General features: G+C 37.8%; 1 protein-coding gene across 3 annotated transcripts in view; it reads right to left on the bottom strand.

Moving 5' to 3' along the window:
* Window positions 1–1,598: 1,598 nt before the first annotated feature.
* Window positions 1,599–20,841, bottom strand: part of CDK19 (cyclin dependent kinase 19) — a 173,203-nt gene continuing 153,960 nt past the window's right edge. For 2 of the 3 annotated variants that reach the window (XM_067702347.1, XM_067702349.1), the window contains 8 exons: window positions 19,934–20,065; window positions 15,825–15,968; window positions 15,587–15,656; window positions 11,344–11,416; window positions 10,852–10,949; window positions 10,008–10,086; window positions 9,128–9,394; window positions 1,599–5,923 (listed from right to left, as the gene is read on the bottom strand). In XM_067702347.1, coding sequence (XP_067558448.1) covers window positions 5,792–5,923; window positions 9,128–9,394; window positions 10,008–10,086; window positions 10,852–10,949; window positions 11,344–11,416; window positions 15,587–15,656; window positions 15,825–15,968; window positions 19,934–20,065 — 995 coding nt within the window. In that variant the 3' untranslated portion in view covers window positions 1,599–5,791. The remainder of the gene's footprint in view (window positions 5,924–9,127; window positions 9,395–10,007; window positions 10,087–10,851; window positions 10,950–11,343; window positions 11,417–15,586; window positions 15,657–15,824; window positions 15,969–19,933; window positions 20,066–20,841) is intronic. The other variant, XM_067702350.1, reaches the window with a different exon arrangement.

Genomic DNA, 20,841 nt, shown 5'->3' with positions numbered 1-20,841 from the left:
GACAAATTATGTTATCACTTATATGTGGACTCTAAAAAAAATACAACAAACTAGTGAATATAACAAAAAAGGAAGAAACTGACTCACAGATATAGAGAACTAGTGGTTACTAATGGGGAGAGGACAGGGAAGGGGAGAGGACAGGGAAGTGGCGAGGGGCAAGACAGAGGTAGGAGATTAAGAGGTACAAACTACTCTGTATAAAATAAATAAGCTACAAGGATATATTGTACAACACAGGGAATACAGCCAATATTTTATAATAACTATAGAGTATAACCTTTAAAAATTATGAATCACTATGTGGTACATCTGAAACATATAATATTATACATCAACTATACCTCAACAATAAATGAATAAATTTTTAAAAAGAAAAAAAATAAAGTAATGCCTATTTCTAGCATTTTCATTATTCATGGAACAAAAATATATTGGTTCATCCCTGTCCATATACAAATACAGCATATCAAGGAATTCTGTGCCAATGTACAAAACTGATGCTAATGACTCGCCATGTTAATCGTCTGCTCTGTGCTGGGCATCATGCCAGGTGCTAGGAGTGCAGGAGGAATAAAATCCAGACCCTTCACAAAGAACTTACAGTTGGCTAGGGAGATAGACCCATACTTTCAAGCTATTTTCCCAGGAGTGGTAAGGGGTTTGTGCAGTCGTCTGCTTTCTCTTACCCAGGTGGCTGCTTAGAAAGGCAGCTGTGGTCAAAGAGGTCTTCCAAGAGAAGCTCTACCCTGTAAGTATCACAGTATTAAATATACAATCTGTGTCAAGCAGTGAAGCATTTGGACATGTGCAATATCTATTTTAAATAGAAATGAAGTTTTGTGTTTATGTCACTTAAACATTCTTCAGTTCACTCCATGATGCCTTTAACCATTGGAATAACCATAGAAGATTCATCAAGTAAGTTGTAAGAAGAGGCAGCCAGGTACAACAGAATGTCCTTATAAAAGGAGAAACTCCCATTGCCATTCTACCCACAAAATGCTGCCTACTTGTTTTTTCTAAAACATTCTAATTTTCTTTTTTTTTTAATTAATTAATTAATTTTTGGCTGTGTTGGGTCTTCATTGCTGCACGTGGGCTTTCTCTAGTTGCGGCGAGCAGGGGCTACTCTTCATTGCGGTGTGTGGGCTTCTCATTGCTGTGGCTTCTCTTGTTGCGGAGCATGGGCTCTAGGCGCACGGGCTTCAGTAGTTGTGGCACACGGGCTTAGTTACTCTGCGGCATGTGGGATCTTCCTGGACCAGGGCTCGAACCCCTGTCCCCTGCATTGGCAGGCGGATTCTTAACCACTGCGCCACCAGGGAAGCCCCATTTTTTTTTTTTTAAAGGATATTTCCCCTAGAGATGTTTTAAAAAACTGTCATTTTGCTTCTGAGGTATTTGCAAGCCTTGCCTCTTTGGTTTTTTGATGTCATAAGCATCCTGAATAAAATAACATACTGTAGCTCACAGGGAGACTTTGCATCTCTGCAGGACAAGTGTAATCTGAAAAGCTTCGAGGCACACACATAAAAATTTAACATTAAAAGTTGTTGTAGCAAGAGTTTTTCCTATATTTAAAAAATTCACACTGAAACAAGTCAATTAAATTTTATTACAACCAAGAATATAAAATAAATGCAATGTAATTTATTTTTGTCTTAACAGTCATTTCAGGAAGGATGTCAGGACAACTCAAAAGCGGGAAACACTCGGCTCCAAAGCAGCAGCTCATCCTGCACCCCGCGGAGCAAGCCTCGCTGGAAGGCAGGGTGCAGGGGCGGGGGGCAGCTGGCTCTGAGTGCACACCTCGCAGCAGTGTGTGGAAAGCACACACAGTCATGTCTATAATCGTATAAAGAGGGACGCGTGCAGAAAATGACTGAAAAAAGAGACGACGACAGGTACACTTCACAAATAGGAATTATGGGAAATACAAACTAGGCAGTTTAGAGAGGATATACTACATAACATATATAAAAAGTAATTTAAATTGTTAAAAAGGACATCTTCAGTCCAGATTTTGTGTAATACTTTTAGTGTCTACACAGACAAATCTTTAAAAAAATTAAATAGTATTAATTTACTAAATATTTAAGAGAACAGTGCATTAAGGATTTTTTTTTTCATATAATACATACATATCACTCCTTTGCAGTGATAGCACAGAAGAGTAAGTATGGCCTTAGGTACAACACATTTTAAAAAAATCCTAAAACAATGAACTTTGCTTTATGATATTTGTGACTATTCTTGAAGATTAAGGAAACCTAAACAGCTATGTTTTATATAAAATATTATTTATACTTGAATCCTTCAAGCCTCCTTTAGTCTAACTGCCATTTCACTGCCTTTCTCCATTCCCCAGAAAGATAACACCATAGAGGTTAGGATTCATAATTTTCATAGAATATTCCTTCATTGTATAGTTTCTGTTACATACAAATATTCAAAGCAGATTAAGCTGCAAGTCTTATTGTCCAACTATTTTTTCTTTTATCTTTAGCAGAGAAAACAGCATCCTTTTAGAGGCATACAACTAGCAGTTGCTTCACCAGGAATGAGGCAGTGAACACGTAAGCAAATGCCATCCCTTTCCATTCTTAAATGTAAATTGCGTTTACAAGAGCAAAGAGTAGTGCAGAAGTTCAAAGTTCTAAGTACTAAAGTTTTAAAACCACACAGATATAAAAATATACATGTCCTTGGTTTTTGTATGTTACTGCATGATCTACTTCATCATAAGGATTGTTTCAGCCTCATAGTATCAGTCCTGCCACCAGGCTACCTTACCCTTGACTCAGCTGTCCTGAAACCCTAGAATCCCTTTTCCCAACCACACAACTTACCAGAAAGAGCTAACTCGGAAACTGATTTGTACTGTGGAGCGCAGAAGACCTTCACTTTGCTTGCTTCCTTCCTTCCCATAACCTCCCCTGGTTTGGAAGTCCACCCTGCATTCTCAGGGGACACTGACGGTAATAAATTTTTAAAGAGGAATGGGGTCATTTGGGGACCAAAAAGGTAAATTTTAACCTCAAAAAGCCTCACAGGTCTCCTTCGAGGTCCCCCAGTTTTAGGGCCCATAAGTATGTTAAAGGCTTTGTTCCCCTTTACAAGGAAAAGGAAATTATGAACCAAAATTATTTCAAAGGGTAATGAGCACCAGTGGGCATCACCAACTCTCAGGCAAGAGCACAGGAGGAAAGGGCCAGTACCAGGGCAGTGACCAGAAACCCAGTCACACGTGTAATTGGCGTATCTGGCTAGATCCTGTGTGGAGAACACCGGGAGCAACTGAAAACATCCCCTCACGGTTTCTGTATCAGTTCTGCCACTAAAATTCACTACATACAAGGAAAGCAGGGTAGTCCCATGATCATACAAGCGCATATCACAAGGATTTATATCAAAGTTGCTTATAAAGTATTAAGGGGCATGATATTTTGGTTCATGCACATATTTGGGTTCGTCTTTTACTAAATGTAAGCTCTCCTTGAGGGCAGGAACAGAGCTTCTATTTTCACTGTAATTTCCTACAAACACTTAGTTGTGTTCTGCCTACAAGGGCCACCCAACTATTGTTGAAAGGCTGCTGTGAACATTTCAAATATATATTAATGCCTGTGGTGATATTAATTGCTGGCTTTCTTGAAGGCAGACAAACATAGAAACCTCTCCATGACACTTGTTTATTACAGAGCAAAATTTGGAATAATAACTCTCTCTAAGTGGGTTTAGAAGTAAACGAATAGACCTTCATGTTCTAAGATGGTTTCATTTATGAGCCTGTCATCCCAGGAAAGCGTCCTGTCATGGAATCAATCATAACCTTTTCAAGGACAGAAAGTAGGTCTTGCCCTTTGTGTCTCACCCCCCAGCATAATGCTGGGCACGAGGTAAGGGTGCAGTGAGCATCTGATGACAGTGAGGCTTCAGGTCACAGGACAGAACTTTACTTGGGTAGCTACGTTATGCAGAGGGCTACTAATTTCTCATTTGCAAAAATGGAAGGGGTAAATTACTATGGAGACAATCAGAAATTCCTTCCAGTGGAGCATGTCAACAGTTTCATCTTCAGTGTTGATGAGTGTCACTGTATAGTCTTTGTTATTAATAAGCATTATTATGCTGAGATCAGTAAGGTCCTTGCTGGCTACAGGATCACATCAATAGTGCAAAATGTATACTGGCTTCTGTCTAAAACTTATTTTACTTGTATATGGACCCAGAGTATCATAACCAGGTAGATAAGTTCACAAAGAAGAGTTAAAAAATGCATATAACTTGCATATACAATAATCAGCTATTTCTTCTAGCTCAAGAAAACATTAAAACGAGGCTGGTGCTGCTAGTAGCATTTAGAAGAACACAAGTTTCTTGCCCCTTACATTACAACGGGAGCTCTAAGTCTTTACATTTCCTTGTGACTCTGCTGAGCGTCCTTACGTTGGCTAAGAAAGAGCTCAGTCTCTAAGTCATAGATCATAGAAATGCAAATAGCACTTATCTAATAGGTCGTATACTATCTGCCCATAGTTTAGGCACAATTATTAAGTTTTCTCCTAGGGGCAAAAGAAAGCATTCAGTGCAATGAAAAGATTCTTGATAGAATTAAGTTTCAGTAATAACAGCAAAATTATGCATACATAATACATACTTTAAACATGAACAAAACCTAAATTTTTAACATGCTTTAAAAATAGTCACTCTATGTCTAATGCAAATACGAATGGAGAACACTGCTCTTTATTTTAAAAGCAGATTAATTTGCAGGCTTCTATTTGAGTACCCTTGATTATGTAAGAAAGTTACTCAAACTGACCCAGATGTGAAGAAACCAACAGTTCTTTAGAGAAGCCAACTTTATGTACAATACACACTAAAAGCTTTTCCTTCCCTTTGATCAACATTACTCCTTAAAGAAATCCTAGTGCAGTTAATATTCTCTTCAGTTTTCTGGTGTGGGTCACCAGAGGACTGTGTTTCATCAAAGCTCTTGAAACCCTTTTTAAAGTAGACGTAAGCTACATGAAGGTTAAAATTATAATTCTTAATTACTGGATACTATTCAGAATAAGATGATTCTGGGAACTAAGTTCCATATGAATGGTTATATGAAAATTACCACGTACTTTAGTTCTTCATAGCATAAAGCATAGTAACTGCAAAGATCTAGGCTGTTTTTGGTTGCAGGTTCCCTCTGTACCACCATTTGTCTTTTTATTAGACCTTCCCTGAAACTAGAGAAATAAAAACGTAATAGTAAAGTACTGTGGGACAGTAACAGTTCCCATTTAAGACTTCCATGAGCAAAAGAGTTATATTCTGTGAAAACAACATAGTGCTTTAAAAGGTGCATATTTACCTGTGTTGCTAGATCAGTTCATGAAGTACAAAACTATACACCACTGGAATCCTGTTTCTAAAACATTAAAATCCTAGTAAAAGAGCTTTGAAAAGATAAATCATAGAGATTGCTACAGCATGAGAAAGGTGCACCAGGAAATCCTCCCCCAAAATGCTGAAGGTTACAGAAGTTAAGTGCTGGGATTAGATCAGACGCTTTATCAGAGAAGTCACAATGGAACACATGCAGGGAAAGGGTGCTGGGGAAACCACAAAAATCTTCTTTAAGTCAATAAAGACATCAGTCAGTCCTGCAAAATGCTCAGTAAATAGTTTTCCTCCTAAGTGGATGAGTTTTAAACAGCATCAGAGTTTGCATTTTTGGTTCTCTTCAATGCAGACGTCATATTGCTGGAGTCTGTGCTCTGGCTGTAGCGGGTCAGTAGCGGTGGGCCTGGTGAGATGGGTGGTACTGTGCGCTCTGCTGAGATGAGGAGGAATAGCCTAGTGAGCTCTGCGACTGAGAGGATCCCTGAACACTGCTTTGGTAATTCAGGCGCGAACTGGAGTGCTAGGAGAAGGAAACAGGAAAAGGGAGTGACTGATGGAGGAAGGGAACAGCTCAAGATGCTAATCACAACAGGACGGAGAGATGAGCCATTCTCATCAGAGGCTCCCGGTTCTGACCCATCGTAGCGACAGTTAATTTAGTTTGTTATTACATTTTGCTGACTTGACATCACAGCCTGCCACCACTGTTCTGGCATGCACGAAAGTTGGCTGGATTTCTTTGGGAGATAAGCTACACTGGCAACGAAAGGTAGAGGAGAAACTTAGGCTAATTCTGATTAGTTTCTCTTTGCATAACTGAGATTTGCAAACAGGAATAATCAGTTTGGCATATTGAATCGGTGGTGTTCATAATGTATACTGATGTGCTGTTAGTTTTCTCATTATAAATAACAAAGTTGTTGTGATTAAGAAAAGAGTTTTCAGAGGGAGAGGCTAGAGTGGCTTCAGCAGCTTCACCTACATGACAGAGCCAGGCAAGGCTGGGTAGGGGTGGCAGCAATAAGTGCTTTTTATAAACTTCAGGTGACATTTATTTTTTTTTAATTAATTATTTATTTATTTGGCTGCACAGGGTCTTAGTTGCGGCACCCGGGATCTTTAGTTGTGGCATGAGGGATCTAGTTCCCTGACCAGGGATCGAACCCAGGCCCCCTGCATTGGGAGCGTGGAGTCTTAGCCACTGGACCACCAGAGAAGTCCTTCAGGTAACATTTAGAATTTTAAAAAATTTCATATGTGAAAATTCTCTCAAGAGAAGGCTGAGACAAATGTATTTCAGTTCAATGTATTTTTATTACCTTAAGTGAAACATTCATCTTCATAGTACCAAGGGCAAATATGAAAAAAAATATGTAAAAGAAAAATTCACCTATAGAATAAGAACAGGGTGCCTGGTTAAATATAAGCATAGCTGGAACCAGTGTCTTTGGCTATGCCCAGAAGGCTGGTTCTTCCTGTGAGCGAAGTGGGAAAGATCATATGTAATAAAGCTGTTACTTGGAGTTAAAAATGTAAATGACCTTGAGGTGGCACTGGCGGTTTGCGGAAGGACAAATAAGCAAGCGTGCCCCACTCAGCGCACAAGAAGCAGCCAAGCTGGACTTGCAACATCGGGTCCAAGACAACAGAGCAATAAGATAGTCTTGGTTAAAAATAATCTCGCTTAACTCCTTCCTGTGTTACACAACTCTGACGAGTTGTGTTGTTGTAAGAAGCCTTTCCAGATTCTAACTATGTTTTATTGTCAGTTTATTATGGGAAAAAAAAATGTCCTTTCCATTCACAAGGCCTACAGTTGCTGAGCTGGCTACAACTGCTTTCACTTTAGCTGATTAGACTCAGCATAGTAGCTCCTCCGTACTGGATAAAGAACAAATGTGTCGATGATATGAGAGTTGCAGACAGGTGCAATGGGACTCCCTCACCCCTCATGCTAGTCTTTCCAACTAACTAGCTGAGAAAGCTACCCATTTCACAGATATGCTGTTTTATTTTTAAGTAGACAGCTCAGTATGGACAAAGAAAAGCATTTGAAGAACTCCTGGATTTGAAAGGAATAAATACAATAGCTAAGTAATCTGTCCATGATCGACTATAATCAGGTTAATATAACACAATCAGAGACACAAAGATGAGCCAGTATATAGTAAAGGTTTGTTGCTCATATAATAAGAATAAACTAATGTTAGGGGGAAAACTGACTTTATAGTAAAATTCAAATATGTTCATGACTACTACCCAAATAGCAAGCTGTTTTTAGCAGATCAAACTGATGCCTTGATTACTTTAATTGGAACCAATGGAAGTGCTATTATATACTCCTCTGCTTGCAGGGAATCTTCCAAGATAAGTTCTCAAAGTAGTTGTGCTGAGATATTCAGAATGTAAAGCCAGTTAGACAGCTATTTATTATGTCTTTCTTGTTAATGTTTCTCTTGTTTCCAGTTCCTAATCAGTGAGTTTATGTCTTCCTTGCCCACGGTTTTGTTTTCTGTTATCTATCTCCTGTGTGCTTCTTCTCCACCAGTTCCCTGAGGGACTGTGGTTCTAAACCTTTTTTTTTTAAACCTTTAAATTCCTTTCCCTTCTTAGATCTTTTCTTACCTTGTTACTACCTTGAAAACTTTTTTTTCTCCCAAGAATCCCTACAGTTTTCACCAGTATTTTTACCTCTCTCTCCAAATACCAATCCTTAGACTTTTTTCCTTTAATTTCCTGAATTGGTAATACCTTTAATTTCCTGAATTGGTAATATAATTGTAGTTTTCTTTTAAATCTTAATAACAAAATGTATTTTCTAGCCTCAAAATTATTTCTAGTGAGATTTAACAGTTATTCCTGAGAAGTCTCAATCTTAGTCCCTTTCTCTTCTATGTTTATGTGGCTACTTACTGATTATTTCCTCCCAGTGATGGCAGATCCTTCTGAAGTATGCTGCTTACTTTTTTCAAAATAAGCCGCCATTCCTCTCCCTTTTCAATTGCTTATCTATCTAGGTATCTTTTTCTGACTCAAACCTGATAGGCAGCTGTAAGGGTAAAATGAGACATTTTCTTTGAGGAGGAGCTGCCTGCCTCACCTTCCCTCCTCAGGGTTTTAGGATAATCAAATCAAGAAACAAAATATCTTGCAATTACATGAAATGACAAAAATCTTCATTTTCATATAACGCCCTAGAAACAGGATTGTACAGTTTGTATAGTCAAACTTTAAAGTACCACTTAATTCTAAAAGGATCTACTATAAGTCTACTTCCCATTTTATAAAATGTATTGTTAAAAAAGAGACGACAGGCTCAAAATGGAGTCACTTGTGCTAAGCCCACATCACCAAACTGAGACAGTGCCTAACCTAACTGCAGTTTCAGCCCCTCCCAGGAATGTACTCCTCCCCAGTCAGTCTGGAATCTCCTAGTCAGCATTAGAGAAGTAATCTACTTGGTAGACTCCTGTAGTCCCCAAAGGAAGGTTCCCCGGGCCTGAAACAATCATCTCTCTGTTAGTGTCCTTGTCCCACCTCCTTCTGCCGATAAACGTCTTCCATTTTGTACAGCTCTTCAGAGCTTCTCTGTATTTGCTAGGGGAGATGCTACCTGACACATGAATCACTGAATATAGCCAATAAGACCTTTAAAATTTACTCAGTTGCATTTAGTTTTTTAACAGTATATGAAAATTAAAAAGTACAAAATTCAGGGGAGTACCTGATAATCTGACGGCATTACAGGCCCGCCTGAGTTTGTGCCTGAAGGCCCTAGCCGCGGTTTCTTGTTTGGAGGCACCTGATTAAGGCCGGAGTCCTGACTGTGCTGCAGCCCTGCTCCGGCGGCCCCGGGCCCCGCCCCGGCCCCTCCTGCAGTCCCGTTGGCCTGGGTGCTGTTCTGCTGCTGCGGGGCTGCCTGTGGAGGGGCTGCTGCCTGCTGCGGCGGGGCTGCGGGCTGCGGATGTTGGTTCTGCTGCTGTTGCTGATTCTTGTAGAGAGGGAAAAAAAGCAAGCTTGCTGTGGAACTAAATTACATCTTCCATGACACGATATGCACATGAGACTGCTGACCAACCTGGGGAGGGACCTCTGTGGGACACCAAAGTGACTGGAATGACCAGAGAATGGAGCAGCCAGGGAATACAGCAGCTCCAGAAGTCAAAGTACTGAGCCCCGAACAGGACCCGTTCTCTGAAGTTCATTTAGATTTGCACAGTAACCCTCCAAGTCAGTCACAGACATCCCACTGAAGAGCACAGGCACACAGGAAATAGCAACTCATTAAAACAGCTATAATAGTCTTTTCAATCAATTTGGAAAAGTAGGGCTGTGTGGGGAGGAGTCAACTGCAATCAAAGAATAGAGCGATGCTTTAAAAGCAGCCTGCATAAAGTGACAGCAATGACATGAACAAACAGAAAGCAAGAATTAAGAATCAGGGAATAAAACAGGCAATAGAACGAATCAGGAAGTTCATTTATCTGTGAACGCATATTTCAAATCGCAAAGTACATCTACAATAAAGTAAGTACATAATTAAATAAAAGGCAGTTAAATATATGGGAATTATTAAATTATCCATTCCTAAGTGCAGTATATACCTTGTCACCTTTCTCTTCAGGTTCATCTTCATTAAGGAATTCTCGTTTGGGGTATGGAATCTGGCAGCCAGCAAACACACTAAAAACCATGAAAAGGAAAAAAAAAGAATTCATGTCATGACGTAAAACCTACAATATCACTGACCTTGTTCATTTAAAATTCCACTATTTTTTCTTAAAAAAAATTCCCCTTTTTTTTCCTACTCTTCATCTGTGGCTGGTTATGCCTCTCAACACAATTTAAGCAATAAGAAAAGAACAATTTGTCATCTAAGTTTTACATGAATTGCCACTTTCAATAACAAATCTTAACTGTGGTTATAGCTAGTTGACATATATGACATAGAAATTTCTCCACACAAACTTCATCAGCACTAAGAACAACTGAATGTGTGTTTGCTTCAACAGTGAAAATAATTTTCTCAAGAAAAGCTGCATCTCTAATAAATCCAAGCACAATTTATATATGTGGGTGTAACAAGGATGGGGAAGTGGAGGAGTCTGGTTGTACAGTAGACACACAGAATTTTAAAATCTCAGTTCCCTACTGATTTGGTGTGAACTGTTCTGGCTGACCGATCTATAAAAGTCTCCTATGTTCTCAGCTTTAGTTTTCATCTGTAAAACGGATTAATGGTCATTCCTAAAATACTTGTTTTCATTCACACCTCTCTACAGCTTTGCCTGTTTCAAAATACAGGACCTCCCTCTTGACTAGTTTTTCTCTGCAGCAGTATTAACAAAGAAAGTAAAATACTTCAGTAACAAGTGCTTCTCTTGCTTTCAGCCACCATCCAATGTCCTCAGCCTGGAGCTAAGCACACAGAAAAGGAAGGATACATACTCTAATGTCGGCAAGGGGTCCTCCTGAAAATAGGGATCCTGCAGAGCCTGCTCTGAGGTAATTCTCTTGGTTGGATCCATAGTAAGGAGTTTCTGAAGCTTGAATAACACATAAGAAATTGACAGCACATGAAAAGTTTGTTTCCAAGTCAATGTTTTGACTTTTGTGTTGATGTCTAATAGAATATCAAATGCCATTTTGTATAGCTCACCACAATATTAATACACTAGACACATTTATGTGAGACTAGCAGAAATCATTAGCATTAGAGCCCTTTCAGAATTTAAATTTTTTTCTGCTGATAAACCACTGGACAAGGCTAAAAGTCAAGGGTGACATCTCAAAAGAGAAAGATTTAATTTTGCCCCAGCATCCACCAATTTCCTTTCTTTCTAAAGAGGAGGAAGAGCTGGGACAATTCCGTGGTAAGCAGGGTGGGGTGAGGGCTGTGCTAAAGGATCCAAGTTCCCAGTCTGGGAGAGATGCACCTACCAAGAGGAACACTTTGCTGTCAGGCTTGACCTTGTGTTTCTCCATGTACTTTATGAGGCTACTGTTGGCGTACCTGTAGACATGAGAATCACACACTATTAAGAACACTCACACAATTTACAATTTTTAATGGAAAGTTCCAAGATTGGTTTTCCTATATGGTATGTGTTAAGTTAAGCCATTGTTTTTTCTAATTAAAAAGGAACACATAACCAAATGTTGGTAAATGTGTGAAGAAATAAGAATTGTTACACACAGCATGTAGGAGTTTATATTGTTACAATTACTTTGTAAGATAATGACTCATGAACTATAAGAGTTGAAAATGTGAGTATCCTGTGACCCAGCAATTCCTTTCCTAGGTACATACTCTATATCAGGATATCAACCCCTCAGGCTGAAGGGTGAGTAAATGGGTATTATTCATTTTATTATCCTAAATAGACTACATATTTTCATCATATATATTGTTTCCTATATATGAAATACTTCAAATTAAAAAGGTCAAAAAATAGGTGATCTATGTTCATGGTAGAAAATTTAGAGAATATAGAAAAGCATAAAGAAAAAAATTGAAATCACTCATAATCAACCTAGCAGCAATAAAAAAACACTGTCATCAAGATTTTGATAATTTTCTTTTGTCCTTTTTCATGCATATATATGATACAAACACAGGCATTTTTGTCTTTATAAAATTAGAATCATACTATATAAATTGTGCTAACTTTTTTCACTTAATATTGTTTCATAAACATTTTTCCTTGCCAAATGCTCTTTAAACTTATTATTTGTACTGAATGTATATTTTCTACTGTTACTAACGATGTTTGTTTCACAACAGTTGTAAAATGCAGGTTCTTGAAGGTCAATCTAGTACACATGTAGGGAGACAATACTGCATGGCAGGTGAGAATCAGAGACCCCTACCAGACCCTGGCACAATCATTTACCAATTGTGTGATCTTGGGCAGTTAGTTAACCTCTAGGAAAGCCTTAGGTGCCTCATCTTAGCTATGTGTGGCTGCTTTGACTGCCTTCTCAGGATAAATTCTTAGAATTATTAGGTCAAAGGGTATGTACATTTCAAAGTCTTCTTGCTACACAAACCTGGCCCTCAGACCAGAAGCATGGGCACCAGAGAGCCTGCAGTAGGAATGCATGTACTCAGGCCCTATCCCAGATTCTGAATCACAATCCGCATTTTTAACAAGGTCTCCATGTGATTTGTAGGTACATTAAAGTTTGAGAAGCATTCATTCTCTCACCAGTAGCATATAAGTAAGCGTGCCCATTTATTATATTACCCTTGCCAACACTAGGTATTTTTATTTTAAAAAATCTTTGCCATGTATATTAATTTAACAATTATTTTCCTCCAATACCAGGAACATTTTTATTGGCAAGGTAGCCATTAAGTTTGGTAATGGAAAGAAACTTTAAAGTTTATGTAGAAATGGAGTCTGTCAACATGGCTTTAGTCTTTATGTTGAATCAACTGATTTCTTGGGTTAACTCCAGATTCTAGGTTATTTGTTTCTATCATAATATAAAAAGTCTTGAAGTTGAGAAATCCTATTGCTCAATTCCCATTGTGGTTTCTTATTTTTCCTAGTATTAAAGCTAAGATAAATTCTTTGTCATTTTCTGAATTATCCTCTTCCAGATTTGCTACAGTTTAAGAGCTGAACAGTTTTCAAAGTGACTCAAACTTTTTATACACATTATAAAGCATTTTATCAGACCATGTTTATTCAAACATTCAATTTTTAAAGTCAACTTACTTATTTCCTTTTAATTCTATTTTCACCTTGCCTTCTAATGAGCTAATGAGAGCTGACAGCTGACATTGGAAAGATTACAGCAACTTCTGTTATTATCCTTCACAATTCACTTTAAGGGTAATTTTTTTGGTTCTTTTTATCTAATATAAACAAGTTATTATTCGTTTACTTTTTATGTCATCTGATATAACATTTTCTGGAATTTTTTTCTTTATTATACTTTGACATGTATGTATTGTATTAGATTTAGCTAATTTTTAATAAATTCCTTCTTGTCTTATGCATCAGTAGCCTGATTTTATGTGGATAAAATTGTCTGCTTAGGAAGTATGGCTCTTATCTCTGAACTTTTCCTATTACCTTTCTAACTGAATTTCAGTTATCTTTTAAAATTTCTCTCCTTTTATCTCTGGTTATTGTAAATACTATCATTTTATGTAAAATTCTTCCTCTGGCCTTTAAATACTAAGATAAAATGTTAAGTGCCTTCATTAATTTTCTCTATCTTTTATATTACTAGCGTATCTTCAATTACTTGAACCACTTTCTCTTCTTTTTTTTTTTTTTGAGGTACGCGGGCCTCTCACTGTTGTGGCCTCTCCCGTTGCGGAGCACAGGCTCCGGACGCCCAGGCCCAGCCGCTCCGTGGCATGTGGGATCTTCCCGGACCGGGGCAGGAACCCGTGTCCCCTGCATCGGCAGGCGGACTCTCAACCACTGTGCCACCAGGGAAGCCCGAACCACTTTCATTTAATACCCATTTGACAAGTAACTAATGAGACTGCACTATGTACCAGGCCCTGGGGATACCTATAATGGTGTATAAAATAGGCACCATCCATATTCTAGAGGGAAAGATGGTAACTGTTCAAAAGCCAACTGCAGAGCAAAGTGATCAGTGCCAAGAGAAGCAGCACAGGATATGCTATGGGAGTACAGAGGGGAAGCACCTAACTCAGACTAGCAGGTCAAGGGGAAATCTCGTCAGGATAGAAAGGATAAATAAAGGAGTTAATCGGATGAAATAGGTGGGAGGAAAGTATATCCCAGACTGAAGGAACAGCATGTGTAAAAATCCAGAGGTCAAAGGAAACTTAGGGGTTTTGAGGCTCTTAAAGAAATTCATGATGTCTAGGCTATAGAGTACAAAGTGGACAGAGGTTTAGGAGATGAACTTGGTGATGTAGAAGCCAAGGCTCTGTAAGCTATATTAAGAAATTGAGAGCAATGGTGAATTAAGAGCAACTTGAAGACTGACAAGATCAAATGTGCTTCTGGCAATGACTGCAGTACAGACAGTGAGGTGGAGTGAAGACTGAAGGTAGAAATCACTTAGGAGGCCGCTGCAGGATTCCAGGCGAGAGACAGTGGTGGTCTGGCCTACAACAGTGGAACGGTAGATGGAGAGAAATATAAAGATCCAAAGGATATTTAGAACAAAGAATTTACTGGATTTGCTAATTGTTTAGACACTGGGGGGTAAAATGGAAGACAGTGAGATAGAAGAAGGATCAGGGATTTGGCTTGAACAATCAGATGCATCATGGAGCTATTTCCTAAGATAAGAAATATAGTGGGAGGAGAGGTTTAGGAGGACAGATGATGAGTTCAGTTTTGGACATGTATTTTGAAGTGTTTATGGGACATTCAAGTTGGGATTCCATAAGGCAATTAGATAAATGGGTCTGAAACTTGGGAAAGAGATCTGAGTAGGATGTATAAACTGGGAGCTATCAGCATAACTGATGGTACATTGTGGCCATCAAAATCACGGAGACTGCCTGGGGAAATGTCTAGAGTGAGAAGAGAGCCCAATTCAGACCCTTGAGCAATGTCAGTGCTCTCTTTAAGGGATGAAAAGAGGCAAGGACCCTACCAAGGACTGTGTAAAAGAGAGGCCCAAAATGATTAGTGCCATTCCCTGCTTCTCTTTATGATGTCTGCTTTTGTTCCTACAAGCCATCCAGTCCTGAAATTTTTCTGTTAAGTTGCCCAAGAGAGAACCTCTTCCATCTTTTCCTCTAGGTGTGCACATTTGTAACAAACTTCTCTCACTTCTACTCAGCATACATGTCCCCACCAGTTTGTTTTACTCAAATCCCAGGCCATGTGTTCTTCCTCCTGCCACCCTTCCTGGTTGCCTAGCCCAGCATTTCAGTCACCAGTCATTAGTTAGATAAAGACAAAATCATAGTTGTGGCCTTGAACTGAGCCTTTATCAAGCTAAAACAGAAGAGACATTTAAACTATCCACTGACCCTTAAATTCTTAAAAGTTTTTAAATACTACAGCCTAAGCCTGGCATATATGTTAACAACATCTGGAATATCTTCTTTAAATCATAAACATAATTAATACACTAAAATCTAAGTTTCTGGTTGAAATAATATCTTTTTAAAAAAGGATTAATTTAAATATTCCCATTGAATATTACTTATATGTAATATGGAATTACTTACGTTGTTCTTCTAAAGTCTTTTTGAAGTGTGGGGTATTCTGGCATCTTTCTAATATCTTCCCAGTCTTTATCTTACAAAAAATATTGAATATTGTTATAGGAAATAGTGTTACTTATCAAAAATCTAGTTATTTTAGCTTAAAAATATATATTAAAACTAAATATACATTAAAATATGCTTTTCAAAAAGAATGTTTTTGAAATATGACTCATTATTTTGAAATAAATAAATAAATTACCTGCAGGAAACCCCATGACACTAAATATCCGATCTAGTTGATCATGATGAAAAGGATTGCTTGTTTTTATATCTTCCTGACGACAGTGAAAAATAGGTTCTGAAGTCAACAATTCAGCAAATATGCAACCTATTGCCCATATGTCTATAAAGGAAGAAAAACAAGTTTTTGCACACATTTATTATATTTCTTTGGTTATAATTTCTGGGTATAATCACAACCTACATATAAAAATACTTTTGGGGGTGGGGGATGGACGAAATAGGTAAAAGGGATTAAGAGGTACAAACTTCCAGCTATAAAAAAGTCAGAGGGATGTAATGTACACATAGGGAATACAGTCGATGATACTGTAACAACTTTGTATGGTGACAGATGGTAACTGGACTTATTGTGATTATTTTATAATGTATAAAAATATCAAATCACTATGTTGTACATGTTAAACTAATATAACATTGTATATCAAGTATAACTTTTATAAAGTATCCCCAAAATAAAAAAAATTTTTTTAAACTTTTCAGTGAAGCAATACACAAAATACAATAAGTATATTAAGAAAACATATATATCACATGAAATAGCTGTATCATCACATAACATACTGAAAGCCAAATAAAATACATTTTCTTGTAAATTTCCTGATCAAGATAAGCTTGGGAAACTCAATTTAGCAAGCAATGCATTTACATTTAGGCAAAAGCCTTTCAAACCACTATTAATAATTTAATCGCCAAAGGAGTCAACTGATAACCTACTACAAGGCATAATACTCAAGATCTGACAGACTGAAATAATATCATCATCAGGTGCGGTGATACATTTCTTTAAAGCAATCAAATGCATAATGACAGAGCAGAATTTCTGAGCTGTCAGTCTAGACAGACAGTACAGATCGCACAAGATGATTTGGAAAAACTCAACTTTTGTCTGAAAGACACCAGCTTCAGTTTTTTCAACAAACAGTGAGCTCTAGAAGCTGATAAATACAAGTATATATAGACACTGTACGACACCAGTAGAGGTAGATGTGATCCGAACATATTCACTTAGATGGTGCCCCAACTCTCCAATGTGCCAAGATAAAATTAGGCATCTTTCAAAGTTTTATTAACTATTTCAAATAACCAGTTATGGATTATTCTATTTGGATTTTATACATTGAAAGACTATAATAGTTTTAATTTAGATTCTAAGAGTATAATGTTATATTCACAATGTTTTGCCAAATGTACATGTGAATTTTTGTAAGATGTATGTTCATACTCACCCACTTAAATAAATGCTGTTTAATAAGTATTTTAAGTATTTTATTTATTTTTTTAAATAAATGCTGTTTAATAAGTATTTTTTTTAAAAAACAACACACAGGACTTCCCTGGTGGCACGGTGGTTAAGAATCCACTTGCCACTGCAGGGGACACGGGTTCGATCCCTGGTCCGGGAAGATCCCACATGCCGCGAAGCAACTAAGCCCATGCACCACAACTACTGAGCCTGCGCTCTGGAGCCCGTGAGCCACAACTACGGAGCCCACGTGCCATAACTACTGACACTCGTGCGCCTAGAGCCCGTGCTCCGCAACAAGACAATCCACCACAATGAGAAGTCCTCGCACCACAACGAAGAGTAGCCCCTGCTCGCCACAACTAGAGAAAGCCCACGAGCAGCAATAAAGACCCAATGCAGCCATAAATAAATAAATTAATTAATTAATTAAAAAAAAGAATGAGTGAATGTGTGTGTATTTATTACATCTGCTATGAATACACTTCAAGCCTAAAGATAACTAATGTGGGGATTACTCTTTTTCTATGTCTTAGCTTTTTTCTTAACTGCTATCCAGAATAAGTAATTGGGACTTGACTAAAATTAGAAATTAGCAATTATGTTTTTATCTTTAATTTGTAAATCTTATTTTTACTGAGCAAGTAAGTCGCAAGCTGGTTAAAATTCAATTTCAGTTCTCTTTACCCTGAGGAAATAAGAAATACAGTTGGTTTCCAATTCATACCCAATTACCTTTATTTCCAAAAAAACACATCTATTTTTTATTCCAACAGTAGAGCAGTTAATCAGAAAATATTCATAAAACTATGCTTCTGAAAGTGTGGGGACCACATACAACAGAATCACCAGTGGCACCTGTTAAACAGAGGCCTCACTACCATGGGTTTGCTAAGAATCTCAGAGTGAGACAGATTTTGGTGGGGCATCATTTAGTTGGTTTTTGGCTGAACCTGCCTTTTCTTCCTGGAAATCTCCCTTCTAGACATAGACTGCATAGTGCTTGGTAAGAGCCCAATGCACATGGGTGTCTGCTGTTGTCACATCCTGTACTCCCACCCTATGCCCTGGGTTATCTCATCATCAGTCCTGTTCTAAGGCACCCCCTGTTGCTTCCAACTGACACTCCCCTTCTCTCTGGCTTACATTTGGTTTCTTCCTATCCTCTGGTACCTTCTGAGATTGTCTAGATTTTACTGTTCTCAATAGAGAGACCTAATAACAGAAAAAGCAAACATAATTCTAAATGTCTCAAAAACATAGCCCCTCAGTAAAAGTCATTCATTGGAATGTAAATAGAGTCAGGGTCTGATTTTCACTCCTCATTCTAAGGACCGCTCCATCCCTTCCATTTGCTTTTTGTAGTTCTCCTTTATTCAAAGACAGCTGCCACTGTCCTTGGCAGACAGAGTGGCAGCCTCTGGTAAGGGGCCTTATTACTATAAGCTCAACTGCCAGGGGACAGGTCTAAGGTCAGTCTCACACTCCTCTACTATCAAACACAAACTGGTTTTCCTCACAGTGCTGTGGCTACTCATAGCCTTTTTCACTAATTTAACAAAATCCTTTAGCAGTATTTACGAAGAATTATAATATTCCGCACTGTGCTAGTGTCTCAATCCCTAGACAAAGAAAGTATAAATGTGTTCTGGGTATCTGAGTTTTGCAGAAATCAGACCTCCTGACGAATGAGGACATTACTATATTTTTGTTTCCCTTTTTACCCATGAATAGGTTAATTACGAGTCTAATGTTTTCAAACGTGAGAACTTCATTTATAGTTCTTTGGCTGCCAGCAGGTTTTTCATAAGCTTAACAGAAAAAGGATTGAGCTGACTTGTCTATTTTTAATAATTTTACAGCTTAAGTGCCTTTATCAAATAGAACTCAACAAAAGCGGCTAAATGTAGTCAAAACAGATATTAGTCTAATACAAGTAAACAGAAAATTCAAGAAAAGGAAAATTTAAAGAAACACACTTAGAGCAAATTTAAGTACCTTACAGAACTAGCCCTTCACATTAACAGTACTATTTACTCCCTCCCTCCCCTCTCTTTTTACCTCCTTTAAAGCAATATCTAGGTCTGAGGACAGCTCTCTCTTCCTGACTCCCTCAATTAGCAGCTGGGACCTCTGAGGACACTGTAATGACAGGTAGCAAAATCTCTGATGCCTCTGTTCTGAAGGAGACTTAAAATTTTACAGAGTCTGTTTATAACAGGTTTTCTTACTCAGTTTTTTCACTTGGTGAGATGGCAAGATGCTGAGCACAGCTAATCTACCCAGGCTCTATTTCCTACCTTAATGGAGAAACTGCCATTCTGAAAACTGTAATGGCAAGAGAGAAAGATGAGTCATATTGTTTCTTGCTTAGGAAAGGACTGACTGACTAACTTTTCCCCAAATAGAAGGGGCTCTCTCCAATAACTACACTACTCCCGTTTTTCTGTTTTTTTCTTTTTGTGAAGAAAACAAGTCTAAACCTCTCTCCAGTTCTTCTGATTGATAGTAAGTAAAAAATAACATTTGCATGTTATTGTTTCTATAGCAACTCAACAAGATCAGATACTTCTATCCTCTGAAAGAAAATTTCTTTTTTTAAAGGAATCATATTCTCCTATACAGTTAAAAATCCAAATCTACCAGATTACAAAATCTGGGAATATAAACAACAGGACTTTTACAAAGAAATTTAAAGTGGTTTTTACAAAGCAGCTTTATTATTATACCATTTAGTATTTATGATAATGCAATATCATATGATAATGATATGATAATGTAATACTTACCAACTATAAGTAAATCATTTTAGACTAACTTACCAATGGCCTTTGTATAATGCCTTGCACCAAGCAAAAGTTCTGGAGCCCGATACCAAAAAGTCACAACTACTGGATCCAAATCTGCTAGTGGCTTTAGAGGAGAATTGAATAATCTGGCAAAACCCATGTCAGCTAAAAAATAAAATAATAAGAAATCAGGTTGGCATGCTCTTATAACCATGCAAGGTTGATGACAATAGCCACTAACCTTATAAAGCAATCCTTTTTCCTCTCTTTTCAACCAGTGGTCTGTACCAGGCACCAAATCTCCCCTTCTGAGGTAGATACTACTATTGTGCCTATTTTACTGATGAAGAAACTGAGGCTTAGAGATATTCTGACTTGTCCAAGGTCATAGAACTAGTAACTACAGAGTCAGAATTAGAATCCAGGTCTGACTTCAGATTCCTGGCTTTCAGAGACAGAATAATATTCTTAAATATTTTAAAAATAGAAAATAGTCTAAAAGTTTCCATGATTGATTATGACTTTTGTATGCCTATATATCAAAAAAACCTGACTATATCTTAGTTCAGTGTGTGCTAGAGTTGGTTGGCTCTCATGGACCCAGCAGAGCCAATTCATACACATCTTTTGAACTCTGTTCAGTAACGTCATGTTTGTGGCTTGAAATTGGCTATGGTGGGAGTATTTACATCATGGAAAACAGCAAATGCTACAAATTGGGGTTTTCCCCCCCAGAGAGCCAGTTGTTGTACAGTTATCAGCACATCACATACATGGTTCCAAGAACATAGAACACATAAGAGAGAATGTTATAATTCAGCATTTAACAAAGGTCTATACCAAAGATAACTAAAATATTAGAGGTACACAAAAGTAGTAAAAAGACTATTACTATAATAAGGTGTTGGTGACTAATTTTCTTAAGATTTCCTAAAGAATAA

This window comes from Pseudorca crassidens, chromosome 13 (assembly GCF_039906515.1).
Source record: "Pseudorca crassidens isolate mPseCra1 chromosome 13, mPseCra1.hap1, whole genome shotgun sequence".
In the NCBI taxonomy this organism is placed as follows: domain Eukaryota; kingdom Metazoa; phylum Chordata; class Mammalia; order Artiodactyla; family Delphinidae; genus Pseudorca; species Pseudorca crassidens.
This window is presented reverse-complemented; position numbering and strand designations above follow the sequence as displayed.